General features: G+C 39.0%; 5 gene segments (V, D, J or C); all 5 read right to left on the reverse strand.

Annotated features, from left to right (window-relative positions):
• Positions 1-1,303: 1,303 nt before the first annotated feature.
• Positions 1,304-1,843, reverse strand: LOC120302097. The segment is given in 2 exon segments: positions 1,304-1,671; positions 1,778-1,843. Coding segments are annotated over 2 exon segments (414 nt in total).
• Positions 1,844-3,875: 2,032 nt separating this feature from the next.
• Positions 3,876-4,430, reverse strand: LOC120302098. The segment is given in 2 exon segments: positions 3,876-4,243; positions 4,349-4,430. Coding segments are annotated over 2 exon segments (414 nt in total).
• A 4,352-nt stretch (positions 4,431-8,782) lies between these two features.
• LOC120302099 lies at positions 8,783-9,292 on the reverse strand. The segment is given in 2 exon segments: positions 8,783-9,120; positions 9,227-9,292. Coding segments are annotated over 2 exon segments (384 nt in total).
• A 1,448-nt stretch (positions 9,293-10,740) lies between these two features.
• Positions 10,741-11,275, reverse strand: LOC120302100. The segment is given in 2 exon segments: positions 10,741-11,108; positions 11,210-11,275. Coding segments are annotated over 2 exon segments (414 nt in total).
• Positions 11,276-20,641: 9,366 nt separating this feature from the next.
• On the reverse strand, positions 20,642-21,179 carry LOC120302101. The segment is given in 2 exon segments: positions 20,642-21,009; positions 21,113-21,179. Coding segments are annotated over 2 exon segments (414 nt in total).
• Between the last annotated feature and the right edge of the window lie 1,365 nt (positions 21,180-22,544).

The raw sequence follows: 22,544 nt of genomic DNA on the forward strand, positions 1-22,544 counted from the left end.
TGAACTATATTCTCAATTACTGCCTTTAAGAAAAAGCCACACCAGGAATATTTGCATGAAATTACAGATGGTACAAATATAACCAAGTCACATCCTCAACTTCAACTATTGTGTTGAGCTCATATCAGGAATGGTGCATATCCACACTGCCTCTACTATACATTGATATTCGCTTTAGTGAGCAACTTATGTAGCTGTGGATTACGTGAAATCCCTTCTAGCTGAATTCAGTTTGGAATGAATTCATAGACAAGACCATGTTGTTTTCTTTGAATTGATACAGAAGGTGTTTGATGAGATGGTCTTCCTGAATTGGTTTTGATTTCCAATGTAGACTAGAATCCTGAGAATTCTATATTCTTCCATCCAAGTTTTAGGAAAGCCTTATCTTTCTGGCTTGAGGAATATTGATAGATTAATATTTTCCCCATAAAGGTCAGTATAAATATATCTATTTAGAAAACTGGTCTTAGAAACTTCAATTATATGAAGGTGTTCTTCCCTTATAAACTGAGCACCAATGGGTACAAACCATTTAATGAAATAACACAGATCCATTGAGGTATAGACAACATTGCTTGTCTTCTATATGCTGTCACTATAAACTCTTCCCTTCCCATCACAATATTGCCTTATAAATACATCTGTCTTGTGTTTTTTAAATGATGCTCATTTAACAAAAAGGTTAATTGGGGGAAGATTAATTTTATGACTTCCTATGGACAGGGATATCACTTGATCCTGCTTGCCTTTATATTCCCTATCATCAATAACAGCTACCAGTCAAACAGCAGCATGAAGCATAAAGTAGGGAGAAGTCAAAATGGAAGGAGAGAGAAGAGAAGAGAAGAGAAGAACACTTTTGTGTCAGCCTAGATGTACATACTTGAGAGATGGGACCCACAACATAGCCTATTGGGCAGCAGTTTTGCCAATTCCTGAACTGGAACAGCATACTGATTACTGACCTCTCATTTGGAGTAGTTCAATGCATTCTACATGGAGCTGCCCTTGAAGACCATCTGGGAACCAGAGTTATGTGTGCATGTCTTTAGGCCCATTTAACACTGCTAGCATTGGCTTCCAATAGACTCCTGTTATGATTCAAGGTGCTGGTTATCACCTTTGAAGCCTTACATGTAATAGAAAGGGGCAACTTGAGGGACCACTTTATTCCAAGAACATCTGCCTGCCCCATTTGCTCCCATAGTAAAGAATGCTTCAAATTTTAAAATTTCACACATAGCTGGCAGAGCATGGAAAAGAATCTAGTTGCCAGCTGCCATTCAAAAACAACAAATGACTAATGATTTATTTTGAGGAAGAGAAGTTTTAGGCTCCTTGAGCAAAGCATTTTTTTCAGTGTGTGTCTTGCACAGTAATAAGTGCCGGTGTCCTCAGGCTTTAAACCAGTCAATTGAAGGAACACCTGGTTTTTGGATGTATCCCTTGTGATGCTGATCCGATTCTGGAGAGCACTGTTATAGTAAGTGCTTCCACTAGCCCAGATAACACCATTCCATTCCAATGCCTTTCCTGGGGGCTGACGGATCCAGGACACTCCATAGCTTGTGATGGCAAATCCAGAGACTGTACAAGTCAGCCGTAGAGAATCTCCTGGCTTCTTAAGGCCATCACCAGACTCAGTAAGTGTAATCTGTGATGAAATATCTGTATTCAAGAAAATGGAAAGAACAAAAAGAGAAAATGGGTATGAGGAAATGTAGAAAAAAGACTACTTGCTATTTTAAAAAAAATGTGGGTTTTTTTCCCTTACATGCAGGAAAGACCATTAAGAAAGAAATCAAGATATGTAGTTCCATGATTAAGGCACGGAATTCACTCTCTCCACCTGAAACTGATCTGAACTATATTCTCAATTACTGCCTTTAAGAAAAAGCCACACCAGGAATATTTGCATGAAATTACAGATGGTACAAATATAACCAGGTCACATCCTCAACTTCAACTATTGTGTTGAGCTCATATCAGGAATGGTGCATATCCACACTGCCTCTACTGTACATTGATATTCGCTTTAGTGAGCAACTTATGTAGCTGTGGATTACGTGAAATCCCTTCTAGCTGAATTCAGTTTGGAATGAATTCATAGACAAGACCATGTTGTTTTCTTTGAATTGATACAGAAGGTGTTTGATGAGATGGTCTTCCTGAATTGGTTTTGATTTCCAATCTAGACTAGAGTCCTGAGAATTCTATATTCTTCCATCCAAGTTTTAGGAAAGCCTTATCTTCCTGGCTTAAGGAATATTGATATATTAATAAATTTATTTTTCCCATAATGGTCAGTATAAATATATCTATTTAGAAAAGTGGTCTTAGAAACTTCAATTATATGAAGGTGTTCTTGCCTTATAAATTGAGCACCAATGGGTATAAACCATTTAATGAAATAACACAGATCCATTGAGGTATAGACAACGCGCTCTACATTGGGCTATCCTTGAAAAGTATTCGGAGACTACAGTTGGTCCAGAATGTAGCCGCACGAGTGATAGTGGGTGCTCCTCGATACACCCATGTTACACCTATCCTCCGTGAGCTGCACTGGTTGCCTATTGGTCTCCAGGTCCAATTCAAGGTGTTGGTTATTACCTTTAAAGCCCTATATGGCTCAGGGCCAGGCTATATGCGAGACCGCCTACTACCTCATAGTTCCCTTCGGCCGGTTAGATCCCTCAGGCTGGGCCTCCTTCACGCCCTGTCGGCCAAGCAGTGCCATTTGGTGGGACTGCGGAGGAGGGCTTTCTCTGTGATGGTGCCCACGTCTTGCAACCAGCTCCCCCCGGAGATTAGGACCGCTCCCACCCTGTTGGTTTTCCACAAGCTGCTTAAGACCTGGCTTTCCAGCAGGCCTGGGGTTTATAAAACCTGACCCCTTGATGACTGTTATTGTATTGTTTGTTTTGTTAAGTTATGTTGTGTTTTTATTGTTAGCCGCCCAGAGTCCTACGGGAGTGGGGCGGTTTATAAATTTTAAAAATAAAAAAATAAAATAAATTGCCTCTCTTCAGGACCAAAAAATGGAAGTGACTGAAAGTTCAGATGTGGGGAGAGTTGAAGACCATGAATGGAGACACTGAGAATGGCTACTGATGCTGTCACTACAAACTCTTCCCTTCCCATCACAATATTGCCTTATAAATACATCTGTCTTGTGTTTTTTAAATGATGCTCATTTAACAAAAAAGGTTAATTGGGGGAAGATTAATTTGATGACTTGCTATGGACAGGGATATCAATTGATCCTGCTTGCCTTTATATTCCCTATCATCAATAACAGCTGCCAGTCAAACAGCAGCATCAAGCATAAAGTAGGGAGAAGTTAAAATGGAAGGAGACAGAAGAGAAGAGAAGAGAAGAGAAGAGAAGAGAAGAGAAGAGAAGAACACTTTTGTGTCAGCCTAGATGTACATACCTGAGAAATGGGACCCACAACATAGCCTATTGGGCAGCAGTTTTGCCAATTCCTGAACTGGAACAGCATACTGATTACTGACCTCTCATTTGGAGTAGTTCAATGCATTCCACATGGAGCTGCCCTTGAAGACCATCTGGGAACCAGAGTTATGTGTGTATGTCTTTAGGCGTACTTAACACTGCTGGTTTGTGAGTTGCATTGGCTTCCAATAGGCTCCTGTTATGATTCAAGGTGCTGGTTATCACCTTTGAAGCCTTACATATCACAGAAAGGGGCAACTTGAGGGACCACTTTATTCCAAGAACACCTGCCTGCCCCACTTGCTCCCAAAGTAAAGGCATGCTCCAAATTTCCCCTTTTAAACTTTCACACATAGCTGGCAGAGCATAGAAAGCAATCTAGTTGCCAGCTGCCATTCAAAAACAAAAAATGACTAAGGGTTCATTTTGAGGAAGCGAAGTTTTAGGCTGCTTGAGCAAAGCATTTCTTTCACTGTGTATCCTGCACAGTAATAAGTGCCAGTGTCCTCAGGCTTTAAACCAGTCAGTTGAAGGAAAACCTGGTTTTTGGATGTATCCCTTGTGATGGTGATCCGATTCTGCAGAGCACTGTTATAATCAGTGCTTCCATCATTCCAGATAGCACCATTCCATTCCAATGCCTTTCCTGGGGGCTGACGGATCCAGGACACTCCATAGCTTGTGATGGCAAATCCAGAGACTGTACAAGTCAGCTGTAGAGAATCTCCTGGCTTCTTAAGGCCATCACCAGACTCAGTAAGGGTAATCTGTGATGAAATACCTGCATTCAAGAATATAGAAAGGACAAAAAGAGAAAATGGGTATGAGGAAATGTAGAAAAAAGACCACTTGCTATTTTAAAAATTGTGGGTTTTTTCCCCCTTACATGCAGGAAAGATCATTAAGAAAGAAATCAAGATAAAAAGCTCCATGATTGAGGTACAGAATTCACTCTCTCCACTTGAAACTGATCTGCACTATATTCTAAATTACCGCCTTTAAGAAAAAGCCACACCAGGAATATTTGCATGAAATCACAGATCGTACAAATATAACCAAGTCACATCCTCAACTTCAACTATTGTGTTGAGCTCATATCAGGAATGGTGCATGTCCACACTGCATCTACTGTACATTGATATTCGCTTTAGTGAGCAACTTATGTAGCTGTGGATTACGTGAAATCCCTTCTAGTTGAATTCAGTTTGGAATGAATTCATAGACAAGACCATGTTGTTTTCTTTGAATTGATACAGAAGGTGTTTGATGAGATGGTCTTCCTGAATTGGTTTTGATTTCCAATCTAGACTAGAGTCCTGAGAATTCTATATTCTTCCATCCAAGTTTTAGGAAAGCCTTATCTTCCTGTCTTAAGGAATATTGATATATTAATAAATTTATTTTTCCCATAATGGTCAGTATAAATATATCTATTTAGAAAACTGGTTTTAGAAACTTCAATTATATGAAGGTGTTCTTGCCTTATAAACTGAGCACCAATAGTTACAAACCATTTCATGAAATAACACAGATCCATTGAGGTATAGACAACATTGCCTCTCTTCAGGACCCAAAAATGGAAGTGACTGAAAGTTCAGGTGTGGGGAGAGTTGAAGACCATGAATGGAGACACTGAGAATGGCTACTGATGCTGTCACTATAAACTCTTCCCTTCCCATTACAATATTGCCTTATAAATCCATCTGTGTTCTGTTTTTTAAATGATGCTCATTTAACAAAAAGTTTAATTGGGGGAAGAGTAATTTTATGCCTTGCTATTGACAGGGATATCATTGGATCCTGCTTGCCTTTATATCCCCCATCATCAACAGTAGCTGCCAGTCAAATAGCAGCATCAAGCATGAAGTGGGGATAAGAGAAGTCAAAATGGAAGGTAGGTGAGATGAGGTGAGGTGACATGAGGTGAGGAGAGAGAAGAGAAGAGAAAAGAAGGGAAGGGGAGGGAAGGGAAGGGAGAAAGAGATGAACACTTTTGTATCAGCCTAGATGTACATACCTGAGAGATGGGACCCACAACATAGCCTGACTTCCTATCCTAGTGCACCAGGTGGAGGAATTGGGGATATATGTTATTACCTTATTCTACTGCATTAAAAAAAGAGTTGGAAGTGAATGGTTTTTTCTTTTTTCCCCCTTTCCTGTACACTTTTTTTCCTATTTCTCTTTTTTATCTTTACCTTTATTTTTTTTGTACTTTATATTTTGATAAGCTAATAAAAAATTAACAGTAGAGGATGTTCTTTGGACCACTTTAGAATAGAATAGAGCGGTCTAAAGGACATCTTCCACTTTTAATTTTTTATTAGTTTATCAAAATACAAAGTACTAAAAAAGGGAAAGACCTCTTACAAGAGTAGCTATCACAAGAAATGACTTTGGGTAACTTTATGAAAAATATCAGTACAATGCAATTTTTTGTAAAATAATAATAATAGCAATAAACCGATAAAAATAAACAAAACAAACAGCAAAGAAGGGCAACCAGGAGTAAATTCTGATTTACAACATTGCCTCTCTTCAGGGCCAAAAAAATGGAAGTGGCTGAAGGTTCAGATTTGGAGATACTTGAAGACCATGAATGGAGACACGGAGAATGGCTACTGATGCTGTCAATATAAACTCTTCCCTTCCCTTCCCATCACAATATTGCCTTATAAATCCATCTGTCTTCTGTTTTTAAAAGGATGCTCATTTGACAAAAAGGTTAATTGGGGGAAGAGTAATTTTATGCCTTGCTATTGACAGGGATATCATTGGATCCTCATTGCCTTTATATACCCCATCATCAACAGTAGCTGCCAGTCAAACAGCAGCATCAAGCATGAAGTGGGGATAAGAGAAGTCAAAATGGAAGGAGAGAGAAGAGAAGAGAAGAGAAGAGAAGAGAAGGGAAGGGAAGGGAAGGGAAGGGAAGAGAAGAGAAGAGAAGAGAAGAGAAGAGAAGAGAAGAGAAGAGAAGAGAAGAGAAGAGAAGAAAAGAAGAGATGAACACTTTTGTGTCAGCCTAGATGTACATATCTGAGAGATGGGACCCACAAAATAGCCTGACTTCCTATCCTAGTGGGCCAGGTGGAGGAATAGGGGCTGAATGTTATTACCTTATTCTACTGCACTAAAAAAAGAGTTGGAAGTGAATGTTTTTTTTTTCTTTTCCCCCCCTTTCCTGTAAACTTTTTTTTTATTTCTCTTTTGTATTCTTACTTTCCCTTTATCTTTTTTGTACTTTATATTTTGATAAGCTAATAAAAAATTAACAGTAGAGGATGTCCCTTGGACCTCTTTAGAATAGAATAGAGAGGTCTAAAGGACATCTTCCACTTTTAATTTTTTATTAGTTTATCAAAATACAAAGTACAAAAAAAATAAATAAAGGGAAAGACTTCTTAAAAGAGTAGCTATCACAAGAAATACATTTGGTGATTTTATGAAAAATATCAGTACAATGCAATTTTTTGTAAAATAATAATAATAGTAATAAACCCATAAAAATATACAAAACAAACTGCAAAGAATGGCAACCAGGAGTAAATTCATCAATAACACATACATAGAACTCGTAAGCTTAACCACCTCCCAATCCCTGTGACTAAGAGATTCTCAGGAGAATTCATGGTGGCTGCAGAATTCAGGGAATTGAAGTCAAGGCATCTAAAGTTTAAAATATGTGGAATCAATAAACAATCAATCAATGTCTTTCAGCTCTGAGGACACTCCTGCTAGACAGCTGCTCCAGATGGTAGGTGAATGTTTCCTTCCCTATTTTTGTTCTTCCTTTGTGGTTTCTTCTATTTTTGGATTCTGAACTTTTTTTTTCCTGAATAAAAGCATGATGGAACAATAGCTCCACCTCCAGGAACATCCTTCTAAGATTTAGTTGAGGACAGAGTTTTTGCAAGAGTTAATGTAAGATTTTCAGCATTGTGTATCTCCAGGGCAATAATAGACATCTGGTGTTTTCTGTCCTTAGATAGTTCTTTTGCAGATAGAATTGAGAATTTCTTTTGAAGGCAGAGAATCTCCCTCTGATGGCTGGAGAATAGTGGTTGATTGTTTCTGTTGAATAGTGAGCCAACCATTCCGGACCCTTCCTTGGAAACTGCTTGATCCAAAGCAGGCCATAATTATTTATGTCAAATCCTTTTATAGAACAGGTGAATCTCGTGGATTCTTCTGCTCTTTTTTGTTCTGGACCAGCCTTGTGAGAGTGACTTGTGAATCCCCATCTGGAAAGGAAAGAGGCAGATAGATTACTTTAATGAAGGATCAAAACCAGTAGGATCAAGTGATATCCCTGTCTACAGCAATCTTCTCACAATTTAACTCCTTATTAAAAAAATATTTTTTATTTTAAAAAAAGTCAGAAAGATTTACATGATGGTGTTGTGACGAACAAGAACATGTTGAAGAGCCATAGTATTGTGGTAAATGGAAAACTTAATTAATCTGTGATGACTAACATAGTCATTTTTCCTTTTCTTCTTTTTCCTTTTTTTACAGTTTATTGTTTTTTTCATACATTTCAGTAGTACTTGGTGAGATCATCTGCCTGTACAGAGTGAGGCATCATCAATATGGAGATGGTACCCAGAGGCACAGTATATCTCTGCCCCCATCCATCCAAGTGAAGCTGCTGAGGTTCTGTTCTAGGGCTGTGAGGATATGGAGGGGGTAGAACAGGTTGCAGCTCAATGCTGAGCAAACTGAATCATTCTGGCATCTGGCTGTTGGATCTAATAAACAGAGTCTTTCCATTTTTGATCTTGGATATAGTAGCATTGCCCTGTTTGGACTTGGTGAAAAATCTGAGGTTCTGAACTTAGCTTCTGCTTGAAGAACATTCAAGAACTATGATCGTAGGGACCTTTGCCTATTGGGCAGCAATTTTGCCAATTCCTGGACTGGAACAGCATACTGATTACTGACCTCTCATTTGGAGTAGTTCAACGGATTCTACATGGAGCTGCCCTTGAAAACCATCTGGGAACCAGAGTACATCTCTTTAGACCAATTTAACACTGCTAGTTTATGAGTTGCATTGGCTTCCAATAGGCTCCTGTTATAATTCAAGGTGCTGGTTATCACCTTTGAAGCCTTACATGTCATAGAAAGGGGCAACTTGTAAGACCACTTTATTCCAAGAACATCTGCCTGCCCCATTTGCTCCTGTAGTAAAGGGAGGCTCCAAATTTCCCCTTTTAAACTTACACACATAGCTGGCAGAGCATGGAAAGCAATCTAGTTGCCAGCTGCCATTCAAAAACAACAAATCACTAAAGGTTCATTTTGAGGAAGAGAAGTTTTAGGCTGCTAGAGCAAAGCATTTCTTCACTGTGTATCCTGCACAGTAATAAGTGCCGGTATCCTCAGGCTTTAAACCAGTCAGTTGAAGGAAAACCTGGTTTTTGGATGTATCCCTTGTGATGGTGATCCGATTCTGGAGAGCACTGTTATACTGAGTGCTTCCAGCAGCCCAGATAGCACCATTCCATTCCAATGTCTTTCCAGGGAGCTGACGGATCCAGGACACTCCATAACTTGTGATGGCAAATCCAGAGACTGTACAAGTCAGCGGTAGAGTATCTCCTGGCTTCTTAAGGCCATCACCAGACTCAGTAAGGGTAATCTGTGATGAAATACCTGCATTCAAAAATATATAAAGGACAAAAAGAGAAAATGGGTATGAGGAAATGTAGAAAAAGGACTACTTGCTATGGTAAAAAATGTGGGGTTTTTTCCCCCTTACATGCAGGAAAGATCATTAAGAAAGAAACCAAGATATGTAGCTCCATGATGGAGGAATGGAATTCACTCTTTCCACCTGAAACTGATCTGAACTATATTCTCAATTACTGCCTTTAAGAAAAAGCCACACCAGGAATATTTGCATGAAATCACAGATGGTACAAATATAACCAAGTCACATCCTCAACTTCAACTATTGGGTAACAGCAAACCTTGAGCTCATATCAGGAATGGTGCATATCCACACTGCCTCTACTATACATTAATATTCGCTCTTGTGGGAAACCTCTGTAGTTGTGGATCAGGTGAAATTCCTTCTAGCTGAATTCAGTTTGGAATGAATTCATAAACAAGACCAAGTTACTTTCTTTGAATTGATACAGAAGGTGTTTGATGAGATGGTCTTCCTGAATTGGTTTTGATTTCCAATCTAGACTAGAGTCCTGAGAATTCTATATTCTTCCATCCAAGTTTTAGGAAAGCCTTATCTTCCTGGCTTGAGGAATATTGGTAGATCAATAAATTTATTTTTCCCATAATGGTCAGTATAAATATATCTATTTAGAAAACTGGTCTTAGAAACTTCAGTTATATGAAGGTGTTCTTGCTTTTTAAACTGAGCACATATTGGTACAAACCATTTTATGAAATAACACAGATCCATTGAGGTATAGACAACATTGCCTCTCTTCAGGGCCCAAAAAATGGAAGTGGCTGAGGGTTCGGGAGTGGAGAGACTTTAAGACCATGAATGGAGACACGGAGAATGGCTACTGATGCTGTCACTATAAACTCTTCCCTTCCCTTCCCTTCACCATATTGCCTTATAAAATCATCTACCTTTTTTTAAAAAAAATGATGCTCATTTAACAAAAAAGTTAATTGATAGAAGATTAATTTTATGACTTGCTATGGACATTTATATCACTTGATCCTGCTTGCCTTTATATCCCCTATCATCTATAACAGCTGCCAGTCAATCAGCAGCATCAAGCATAAAGTAGGGAGAAGAGAAGTCAAAATGGAAGGACAGAGAAGAGAAGAGAAGAACACTTTTGTGTTAGCCTAGATGTACATACCTGAGAGATGGGATCCACAACATAGCCTATTGGGCAGCAGTTTTGCCAATTCCTCAACTGGAACAGCATACTGATTACTGACCTCTCATTTGGAGTAGTTCAATGTATTCTACATGGAGCTGCCCTTGAAGACCATCTGGGAACCAGAGTTATGTGTGCATGCCTTTAGGCCCATTTAACACTGCTAGTTTGTGAGTAGTATTGGCTTCTAATAGGCTCCTGTTTTGATTCAAGGTGCTGGTTATCACCTTTGAAGTCTTACATGTGATAGAAAGGGGCAACATGTGGGACCACTTTATTCCAAGAACACCTGCCTGCCCCATTTGCTCCCGTAGTAAAGGCATGCTCTAAATTTCCCCTTTCAAACTTCCACACATAGCTGGCAGAGCATGAAAAGCAATCTAGTTGCCATCTGCCATTCAAAAACAACAAATGACTAAGGGTTCATTTTGAGGAAGAGAAGTTTTAGGCTGCTTGAGCAAAGCATTTCTTTCACTGTGTCTCTTGCACAGTAATAAGTGCCGGTGTCCTCAGGCTTTAAACCAGTCAATTGAAGGAAAACCTGGTTTTTGGATGTATCCCTTGTGATGCTGATCCGATTCTGGAGAGCACTGTTATAGTTAGTTCTTCCACTAGCCCATATAACACCATTCCATTCCAATGCCTTTCCTGGGGGCTGACGGATCCAGTGCACTGCATAGCTTGTGATGGCAAATCCAGAGACTGTACAAGTCAGCCGTAGAGTATCCCCTGGCTTCTTAAGGCCATCACCAGACTCAGTAAGTGTAATCTGTGATGAGATACCTGTATTCAAGGATATAGAAAGGAAAAAAAATGGGTATGAGGAAATGTAGAAAAAAAACCACTTGCTATCTTAAAAAAAATGTGTTTTTTTTTTCCCTTACATGCAGGAAAGACCATTAAGAAAGAAATCAAGATATGTAGCTCCATGATGGAGGAATGAAATTCACTCTCTCCACCTGAAACTGATCTGAACTATATTCTCAATTACTGGCTTTAAGAAAAAGCCACACCAGGAATATTTGCATGAAATCACAGATCGTACAAATATAACCAAGTCACATCCTCAACTTCAACTATTGTGTAACAGCAGACCTTGAGCTCATATCAGGAATGGTGTATGTCCACACTGCCTCTACTGTACATTTATATTCACTCTTGTGGGAAACTTGTGTAGCTGTGGATCAGGTGAAATCCCATCTAGCTGAATTCAGTTCAGTAGACAAGACCTAGTTATTTTCTTTGAATTGATACAGAAGTTGTTTGATGAGATGGTCTTCCTGAATTGGTTTTGATTTCCAATCTAGACTACAGTCCTGAGAATTCTATATTCTTCCATCCAAGTTTTAGAAAATCCTTATCTTCCAGGCTTGAGGAGTATTGGTAGAACAATAAATTTATTTTTCCCATAATGGTCAGTATAAATATACCTATTTAGAAAACTGGTCTTGGAAACTTCAATTATATGAAGGTGTTCTTGCTTTTTAAACTGAGCACCAATGGGTACAAACCATTTTATGAACTAACACAGATCCATTGAGGTATAGACAACATTGCCTCTCTTCAGGGCCCAAAAAATGGAAGTGGCTGAGGGTTCGGGAGTGGAGAGACTTTAAGACCATGAATGGAGACACGGAGAATGGCTACTGATGCTGTCACTATAAACTCTTCCCTTCCCTTCTCATCACAATATTGCCTTATAAAATCATCTGTGTTCAGTTTTTAAAATGATGCTCATTTACCCCAAAAAAAGTTAATTGGCCGAAGATTAATTTTATGACTTGCTATGGACAGGGATATCACTTGATCCTGCTTGCCTTTATATCCCCTATCATCAATAACAGCTGCCAGTCAAACAGCAGCATCAAGCATAAAATAGGGAGAAGAGAAGTCAAAATCGAAGGAGAGAGGAGAGAAGAGAAGGGAAGGGAAGGGAGGAGAAGAGAAGAACACTTTTGTGTCAGCCTAGATGTACATACCTGAGAGATGGGACCCACAACATAGCCTATTGGGCAGCAGTTTTGCCAATTCCTGAACTGGAACAGCATGCTGATTACTGACCTCTCATTTGGAGTAGTTCAATGTATTCTACATGGAGCTGCCCTTGAAGACCATCTGGGAACCAGAGTTATGTGTGCATGCCTTTAGGCCCATTTAACACTGCTAGTTTGTGAGTAGTATTGGCTTCTAATAGGCTCCTGTTTTGATTCAAGGTGCTGGTTATAACCTTTGAAGCCTTACATGTGATAGAAAGGGGCAACATGTGGGACCACTTTATTCCAAGAACACCTGCCTGCCCCATTTGCTCCCGTAGTAAAGGCATGCTCCAAATTTCCCCTTTTAAACTTGCACACATAGCTGGCAGAGCATGAAAAGCAATTTAGTTGCCAGCTGCCATTCAAAAACAACAAATGACTAAGGGTTCATTTTGAGGAAGAGAAGTTTTAGGCTGCTTGAGCAAAGCATTTCTTTCACTGTGTATCCTGCACAGTAATAAGTGCCAGTGTCCTCAGGCTTTAAACCAGTCAGTTGAAGGAAAACCTGGTTTTTGGATGTATCCCTTGTGATGGTGATCCGATTCTGGAAAGCACTGTTATAATAAGTGCTTCCACCACTCCAGATAACACCATTCCATTCCAATGCCTTTCCAAGGGGGCTGACGGATCCAGTGCACTCCATAGCTTGTGATGGCAAATCCAGAGACTGTACAAGTCAGCCGTAGAGTATCTCCTGGCTTCTTAAGGCCATCACCAGATTCAGTAAGTGTAATCTGTGATGAAATACCTGTATTCAAGAATATGGAAAGGAGAAAAAGAGAAAATGGGTACGAGGAAATGTAGAAAAAAGACTACTTGCTATCTTAAAAAAATGTGGGTTTTTTTTCCTTTACATGCAGGAAAGACCGTTAAGAAAGAAATCAAGATATGTAGCTCCATGATGGAATGAAATTCACTCTCTCCACCTGAAACAGATCTGAACTATATTCTCAATTACTTCCTTTAAGAAAAAGCCACATCAGGAATATTTGCATGAAATCACAGATGGTAGAAATATAACCAAGTCACATCCTCAACTTCAACTATTGGGTAACAGCAGATCTTGAGCTCATATCTGGAATGATGCATGTCCACACTGCCTCTACTTTACAATGATATTCTCTTTAGTGAGCAACTTGTGTAGCTGTGGATCAGGTGAAATCCCTTCTAGCTGAATTCAGTTCAGAATGAATTCATAGAGAAGACCGAGTTACTTTCTTTGTATTGATAGAGAAGGTGTTTGATGAGATGGTCTTCCTGCATTGGTTTTGATTTCCAATCTAGACTAGAGTCCTGAGAATTCTATATTCTTCCATCCAAGTTTTAGAAAATCCTTATCTTCCTGGCTTGAGGAATATTGGTAGATTAATAATTTTTCCCCATAATGGTCAGTATAAATATATCTATTTAGAAAACTGGTCTTAGAAACTTCAATTATATGAAGGTGTTCTTGCTTTATAAACTGAGCACCAATGGGTATAAACCATTTAATGAAATAACACAGACAACATTGCCTCTCTTGAGGACCAAAAAATGGAAGAGGCTGAAAGTTCAGGTGTGGGGAGACTTAAAGAACATGAATGGAGACACTGAGAATGGCTACTCATGCTGTCACTACAAACTCTTCCCTTCCCATCACAATATTACCTTACAAATCCATCTGTCTTCTGTTTTTTAAATGATGCTCATTTAACAAAAAGTTAATTGGCAGAAGATTAATGTTATGGCTTGCTATGGACAGGGATATCACTTGATAATACATCCTGTTTTTTTTTTTCCCTTTCCATTACACTTTTTTTCCTATTTCTCTTTTTTATCCTTACTTTACCTTTATTTATACTTTTTGTACTTTATATTTTGATAAGCTAATAAAAATTAACAGTAGAGGATGTCCTTTGGACCTCTTTAGAATAGAATAGAGAAGTCTAAAGGACATCTTCCACTTTTAATTTTTTATTAGCTTATCAAAATACAAAGTACAAAAAAATAAAAATAAAGGGAAAGACCTCTTACAAGAGTAGCTATCACAAGAAATGACTTTGGGTGACTTTATGAAAAATATCAGTACAATGCATTTTTTTGTAAAATAATAATAATAGCAATAAACCCATAAAAATATACAAAACAAACAGCAAAGAATGGCAACCAGGAGTAAATTCATCAATAACATATACATAGAACTCGTAAGCTTAACCACCTCCCAAACCCCATGACGAAGAGGATTCTCATGCTGGCTGGAGAATTCGGGGAATTGAAGTCAAGAAATCTTAAATTTAAAATATGTGGAATGAATAAAGAATCAATCAATGTCTTTCAGCTCTGAGGACACTCCTGCTAGACACTCCTGCTCCAGATGGTAAGTGAATGTTTCCTTCCCTATTTTTCTTCTTCCTTTGTGGTTTCTTCTATTTTTGGATTCTGAACATTTTTTTCCTGAATAAAAGCATGATGGAACAACAGCTCCACCTCCAGGAACATCCTTCTAATATTTAGTGGAGGAAAGAGTTTTTGCAAGAGTTAAGGTAAGATTTTCAGTGTGGCGTATCTCCAGTGCAATAATAGACATCCGGTGTCTTCTGTCCTTAGATTTTGCAGATAGAATTGAGAATTTCTTTTGAAGGCAGAGAATCTCCCTCTGATGGCTGGAGAATAGTGGGCCAACCCACTATTTCTGTTGAATAGTGAGCCAACCATTCCGGACCCTTCCCTGGAAACTGCTTGATCCAAAGCACGGCATAGTTATATATGTCACATCCTTTTCCAGAGTAGGTGAGTCTTGTTTGATTCTCCTGCTCTTTTTTGTTCTGGACCTGACTGAGTGAAAGTGACTTGTGAATCCCCATCTGGAAAGGAAAGAGGCAGATAGATTACTTTAATGAAGGATCAAAACCAGTAGGATCAAGTGATATCAGAAAGATTTAAATGTTGTTGTTGTGACGAACAATAACATGTTGAAGATCCATAGCACTGTGTTGAATGGAAAACTTACTAAATCTGTGATGACTAACATAGGCTGAGAAGAAGTCCTTTTTCCTTTTTTTACAGTTTTTATTGTTTTTTTCATGCAATTCAGTAGTACTTGGTGAGATCATCTGACTGTATAGAGTGAAGCATCATCAATATGGAGATAGTACCCAGAGACACAGTATATCTCTGCCCCCAACATCCAAGTGAAGCTGTTGCGATTCTGTTCTAGGGCTGTGAGGATATGGAAGGGTTAGAACAGGTTGCAGCTCAAAGCTGAGAAAAGTGAATCATTCTGTCATCTGGCTATCGGATCTAATAAACAAGTCTTTCCATTTTTGATTTTGGATAGAGTAGCATTGCCCCGTTTGGACTTGGTGAACAATCTGAGGTTCTGAACTCAGCTTCTGCTTGAAGAACATTCAACATCTATGATCATGGGAGCCTTTGCCAATTGGGCAGCAGTTTTGCCAATTCCAGGACTGAAACAGCATGCTGATTACTGACCTCTCATTTGGAGTACTTCAATGCATTCTACATGGAGCTGCCCTAGAAGACCATCTGGAACCAGAGTGATGTGTGCATGTCTTTAGGCCCACTTAACACTGCTAGTTTATGAGTTGCATTGGCTTTCAATAGGCTCATGTTATAATTCAAGGTTCTGGTTATCACCTTTGAAGCCTTACATATCATAGAAAGGGGCAACATGAGGGACCACTTTATTCCAAGAACAGCTGCCTGCCCCATTTGCTCCCGTAGTAAAGGCATGCTCCAAATTTCCCCTTTTAAACTTTCACACATAGCTGGCAGAGCATGGAAAACAATCTAGTTGCCAGCTGCCATTCAAAAACAACAAATGACTAAGGGTTCATTTTGAGGAAGAGAAGTTTTAGGCTGCTTGAGCAAAGCATTTCTTTCACTGTGTGTCTTGCACAGTAATAAGTGCCGGTGTCCTCAGGCTTTAAACCAGTCAATTGAAGGAAAACCTGGTTTTTGGATGTATCCCTTGTGATGCTGATCCGATTCTGCAGAGCACTGTTATAGTTAGTGCTTCCACCACCCCAGATAACACCATTCCATTCCAATGCCTTTCCAGGGGGCTGACGGATCCAATGCACTCCATAACTTGTGATGGCAAATCCAGAGACTGTACAAGTCAGCCGTAGAGTATCTCCTGGCTTCTTAAGGCCATCACCAGACTCAGTAAGTGTAATCTGTGATGAAATACCTGTATTCAAGAATATGGAAAGGACAAAAAGAGAAAATGGGTATGAGGAAATGTAGAAAAAAGACCACTTACTATCTTAAAAAAAAGTGGCTTTTTTTCCCCTTACATGCAGGAAAGACCATTAAGAAAGAAATCAAGATATGTAGCTCCATGATTGAGGTAAGGAATTCACTCTGTCCACCTGAAACTGATCTGAACTATATTCTCAATTACTGCCTTTAAGAAAAAGCCACACCAGGAATATTTGCATGAAATCACAGATCGTACAAATATAACCAAGTCACATCCTCAACTACAACTATTGTGTAACAGCAGACCTTGAGCTCATATCAGGAATGGTGCATATCCACACTGCATCTACTGTATATTGATATTCACTTTAGTGAGCAACTTATGTAGCTGTGGATTACGTGAAATCCCTTCTAGCTGAATTCAGTTTGGAATGAATTCATAGACAAGACCATGTTGTTTTCTTTGAATTGATACAGAAGGTGTTTGATGAGATGGTCTTCCTGAATTGGTTTTGATTTCCAATCTAGACTAGAGTCCTGAGAATTCTATATTCTTCCATCCAAGTTTTAGGAAAGCCTTATCTTCCTGGTTTAAGGAATACTGATATATTAATAAATTTATTTTTCCCATAATGGTCAGTATAAATATATCTATTTAGAAAACTGGTCTTAGAAACTTCAATTATATGAAGGTGTTCTTGCCTTATAAACTGAGCACCAATGGGTACAAACCATTTAATGAAATAACACAGATCCATTGAGGTATAGACAACGCGCTCTACATGGGGCTACCCTTGAAAAGTATTCGGAGACTACAGTTGGTCCAGAATGCAGCCGCGCAAGTGATAATGGGTGCTCCTCGATACACCCACGTTACACCTATCTTCCGTGAGCTGCACTGGTTGCCTATTGGTCTCCAGGTCCAATTCAAGGTGTTGGTTATTACCTATAAAGCCCTATATGGCTCAGGGCCAGGCTATTTGCGAGACCGCCTACTACCTCATAGTTCCCTTCGGCCAGTTAGATCCCACAGGCTGGGCCTCGTTCAGGTCCCGTCGGCCAAGCAGTGCCATTTGGCGGGACCACGGAGGAGGGCTTTCTCTGCGATGGCGCCCACATCTTGGAACCAGCTCCTCCCGGAGATTAGGACCGCTTCCACCCTGTTGGTTTTCCACAAGCTGCTTAAGACCTGGCTTTTCCGGCAGGCCTGGGGTCTATAAAACTGACCCCTGGATGACTGTAATTGTACTGTTTTGTTTGTCATGTTTTATGTTGTTTTTATTGTTAGCCGCCCAGAGTCCTACGGGAGTGGGGCGGTTTATAAATTTTAAAAACAAAAAAATAAAATAAATTGCCTCTCTTCAGGACCAAAAAATGGAAGTGACTGAAAGTTCAGATGTGGGGAGAGTTGAAGACCATGAATGGAGACACTGAGAATGGCTACTGATGCTGTCACTACAAACTCTTCCCTTCCCATCACAATATTGCCATATAAATACATCTGTCTTGTGTTTTTTACATGATGCTCATTTAACAAAAAAGGTTAATTGGGGGAAGATTAATTTTATGCCTTGCTATTGACCGGGATATCATTGGATCCTGCTTGCCTTTATATCCCCCATCATCAAGAACAGCTGCAAGTCAAAAAGCAGCATCAAGCATGAAGTGGAGAGAAGAGAAGTCAAAATGGAAGGAGAGAGAAGAGAAGAGAAGAAAAGAAAAGAAAAAAGAAGAAAAGAGAAGAGAAGAAAAGAAAAGAGAAAAGAAGAGAAAAGAAGGGGAGGGGAGGGAAGGGAAGGGGAAAAAAGATGAACACTTTTGTATCAGCCTAGATGTACATACTGAGAGATGGGACCCACAACATAGCCTGACTTCCTATCCTAGTGGGCCAGGTTGAGGAATTAGGGCTGTATGTTATTACCTTATTCTACTGCTCTAAATAAAGAGTTGAAAGAGAATGTTTTTTTTCTTTTTTCCCCCTTTCCTGTACACTTTTTTTCCTATTTGTCTTTTTTATCCTTACTTTACCTTTATTTTTTTTGTACTTTATATTTTGATAAGCTAATGAAAGATTAACAGTAGAGGATGTCCTTTGGACCTCTTTAGAATAGAAGAGAGAGGACATCTTCCACTTTTAATTTTTATTACTTTATCAAAATACAAAGTACAAAAAATAAATAAAGGGAAAGACCTCTTATAAGAGCCGCTATCTCAACAAATGACTTTGGGTGACTTTATGAAAAATATCAGTACAATGCAATTTTTTGTAAAATAATGATAATAGTAATAAAAACATAAAAAATGTACAAAACAAACTGCAAAGAATGGCAACCAGGAGTAAATTCATCAATAACACATACATAGAACTTATAAGCTTAACTACCTCCCATTCCCTGTGACTAAGAGGATTCTCAGGAGAATTCATGCTGGCTGCAGAATTTGGGGAATTGAAGTCAAGACATCTTATGTTTAAAATATGTGGAATGAATAAACAATCAATCAATGTCTTTCAGCTCTGAGGACACTCCTACTAGAAAGCTGCTCCAGATGGTAGGTGAATGTTTCCTTCTCTATTTTTATTCTTCCCTTGTGGTTTCTTCTATTTTTGGATTCTATACTTTTTTTTCCTGAATAAAAGCATGATGGAACAACAGCTCTACCTCCAGGAACATCCTTATAAGATTTAGTGGAGGAAAGAGTTTTTGCATAAGATAAGGTAAGATTTTCAGCATTGTGTATCTCCAGGGCAATAATAGTCATCCCGTGTCTTGTGTCCTTAGATGGGTCTTTTGCAGATAGAATTGAGATTTGCTTTTGAAGGCAGAGAATCTCCCTCTGATGGCTGGAGAATAGTGGTTGATTGTTTCTGTTGAATAGTGAGCCAACCATTCCGGACCCTTCCTTGGAAACTGTCTGATCCAAAGCATGGCAGAGCTATTTATGTCATATCCTTTGCCAAAGCAGGTGAGTCTTGTGGATTCTGTTGCTCTTTTTTGTTCTGGACCTGACTGAGTGAGAGTGACTTGTGAATCCCCATCTGGAAAGGAAAGAGGCAGATAGATTACTTTAATGAAGGATCAAAACCAGTAGGATCAAGTGATATCCCTGTCTACAGCAATTTTCTCACAATTTAACTCCTTATTAAAGAACTTTATTTTAAAAAAATCAGAAAGATTTACATGGTGGTGTTGTAACGAACAATAACATGTTGAAGAGCCATAGCTTGTGGTGAAGGGAAAACTTAATAAATCTGTGGTGACTAACATAGGCCGAAAAGAAGTCCTTTTTTTCCTTTTTTTACAATTTTATTGGTTTTTTTTCATACAATTCAGTAGTACTTGGTGAGATCATCTGCTTGTATAGAGTGAGTTATCATAAATATGGAGATGATACCCAGAGACACAGTATATCTCTGCCCCCAACCATCCAAGTGAAGCTGTTGAGGTTCTGTTCTAGGGCTGTGAGGAACTGGAGGGGGTAGAACAGGTTGCAGCTCAACGCTGAGCAAAGTGAATCATTCTGGCATCTAGCTGCCGGATGTAATAAACCGAGTCTTTCCATTTTTGATCTTGGATAGAGTAGCATTGCCCTGTTTGGACTTGGTGAACAATCTGAGGTTCTGAACTCAGCTCTGCTTGAAGAACATTCAATAGCTATGATCATGGGGGCCTTTGCCTATTGGGCAGCAGTTTTGCCAATTCCTGAACTGGAACAGCATGCTGATTACTGACCTCTCATTTGGAGTAGTTCAATGTATTCTACATGGAGCTGCCCTTGAAGACCATCTGGGAACCAGAGTACATCTCTTTAGATCTATTTAACACTGCTATTTTATGAGTTGCATTGGCTTCCAATAGGCTCCTGTTATAATTCAAGGTGCTGGTTATCACCTTTGAACCTTACATGTCATAGAAAGGGGCAACTTGTAGGGCCACTTTATTCCAAGAACATCTGCCTGCCCCACTTGCTCCCATAGTAAAGGCATGCTCCAAATTTCCCCTTTTAAACTTTCACACATAGCTTGCAGAGCATGGAAAGCAATCTAGTTGCCAGCTGCCATTCAAAAACAACAAAAGACTAAGGGTTCATTTTGAGGAAGAGAAGTTTTAGGCTGCTTGAGCAAAGCATTTCTTTCACTGTGTATCCTGCACAGTAATAAGTGCCGGTGTCCTCAGGCTTTAAACCAGTCAATTGAAGGAAAACTTGGTTTTTGGATGTATCCCTTGTGATACTGATCCGATTCTGGAGAGCACTGTTATAGTTAGTGCTTCCACCACCCCAGATAACACCATTCCATTCCAATGCCTTTCCTGGGGGCTGACGGATCCAGTGCACTCCATAGCTTGTGATGGCAAATCCAGAGACTGTACAAGTCAGCCGTAGAGTATCTCCTGGCTTCTTAAGGCCATCACCAGACTCAGTAAGTGTAATCTGTGATGAGATACCTGTATTCAAGAATATAGAAAGGAAAAAAAATGTATATTATGATATGTAGAAAAAGGACCTCTTGCTATCTTAAAAAAAAATGTGGGTTTTTTTTTCCCTTACATGCAGGAAAGACCATTAGGAAAGAAATCAAGATATGTAGCTCCATGATGGAATGAAATTCACTCTCTCCACCTGAAACAGATCTGAACTATATTCTCAATTACCGCCTTTAAGAAAAAGCCACACCAGGAATATTTGCATGAGATCACAGATCGTACAAATATAACCAAGTCACATCCTCAACTTCAACTATTGTGTAACAGCAGATCTTGAGCTCATATCAGGAATAGTGCATGTCCACACTGCCTCTACTATACATTGATATTCACTCTTGTGGGAAATTTGTGTAGCTGTGAATCAGGTGAAATCCCTTCTAGCTGAATTCAGTTCGGAATGAATTCATAGACAAGACCTAGTTATTTTCTTTGAATTGATACATAAGGTGTTTGATGAGATGGTCTTTCTGAATTGGTTTTGATTTCCAATCTAGAATAGAGTCCTGAGAATTTTATATTCTTCCATCCAAGTTTTAGAAAAGCCTTATCTTTCTGGCTTGAGGAATACTGGTAGATCAATACATTTATTTTTTCCCATAATGGTCAGTATAAATATATCTATTCAGAAAACTGGTCTTAGAAACTTCAATTATATGAAGGTGTTCTTGCTTTTTAAACTGAGCACCAATAGTTACAAACCATTTCATGAAATAACACAGATCCATTGAGGTATAGACAACATTGCCTCTCTTCAGGGCCAAAAAAATGGAAGTGGCTGAAGGTTCAGGTGTGGAGAGACTTGAAGACCATGAATGGAGACGTGGAGAATTGCTACTGATGCTGTCATTATAAACACTTCCCTTCCCTTCCCATCACAATATAGCCTTATAGATCTATCTGTCTTCTTTTCTTAAAATGATACTCATTTAAGAACAAGGTTAATTGGGAGAAGATTAATGTTATGGTTTGCTATGGACAGGGATATCACTTGATTCTGCTTGCCTTTATATCCCCCATCATCAGCAACAGCTGCCAGTCAAACAGCAGCATCAAGCATGAAGTGAGGAGAAGTCAAAATGGAAGGTAGGTGAGATGAGGTGAGGTGAGGTGAGATGAGGTGAGGTGATAGAAGAGAAGAGAAGAGAAGAGAAGAGAAGAGAAGAGAAGAAGAGATGAACACTTTTGTATCAGCCTAGATGTATATACCTGAGAGATGGGACCCACAACATAGCCTGACTTCCTATCCTAGTGGGCCAGGTGGAGGAATTGGTGCTATGTGTTATTACCTTATTCTACTGCTCTAAAAAAAGAGTTGAAAGTGAATGTTTTTTTCTTTTTTCCCACATTTCCATTACACTTTTTTTCCTATTTGTCTTTTTTATCCTTACTTTACCTTTATTTATTTATTTTGCACTTTATATTTTGATAAGCTCTTTAGAGTAAAATAGAGAGGTCTAAAGGACATCTTCCACTTTTAATTTTTTATTAGTTTATCA

The sequence above is a fragment of the Crotalus tigris genome, unplaced genomic scaffold, assembly GCF_016545835.1.
Source record: "Crotalus tigris isolate CLP2741 ecotype Arizona unplaced genomic scaffold, ASM1654583v1 scf7180000024422.289953, whole genome shotgun sequence".
Classification (NCBI taxonomy): Eukaryota; Metazoa; Chordata; class Lepidosauria; order Squamata; family Viperidae; genus Crotalus; species Crotalus tigris.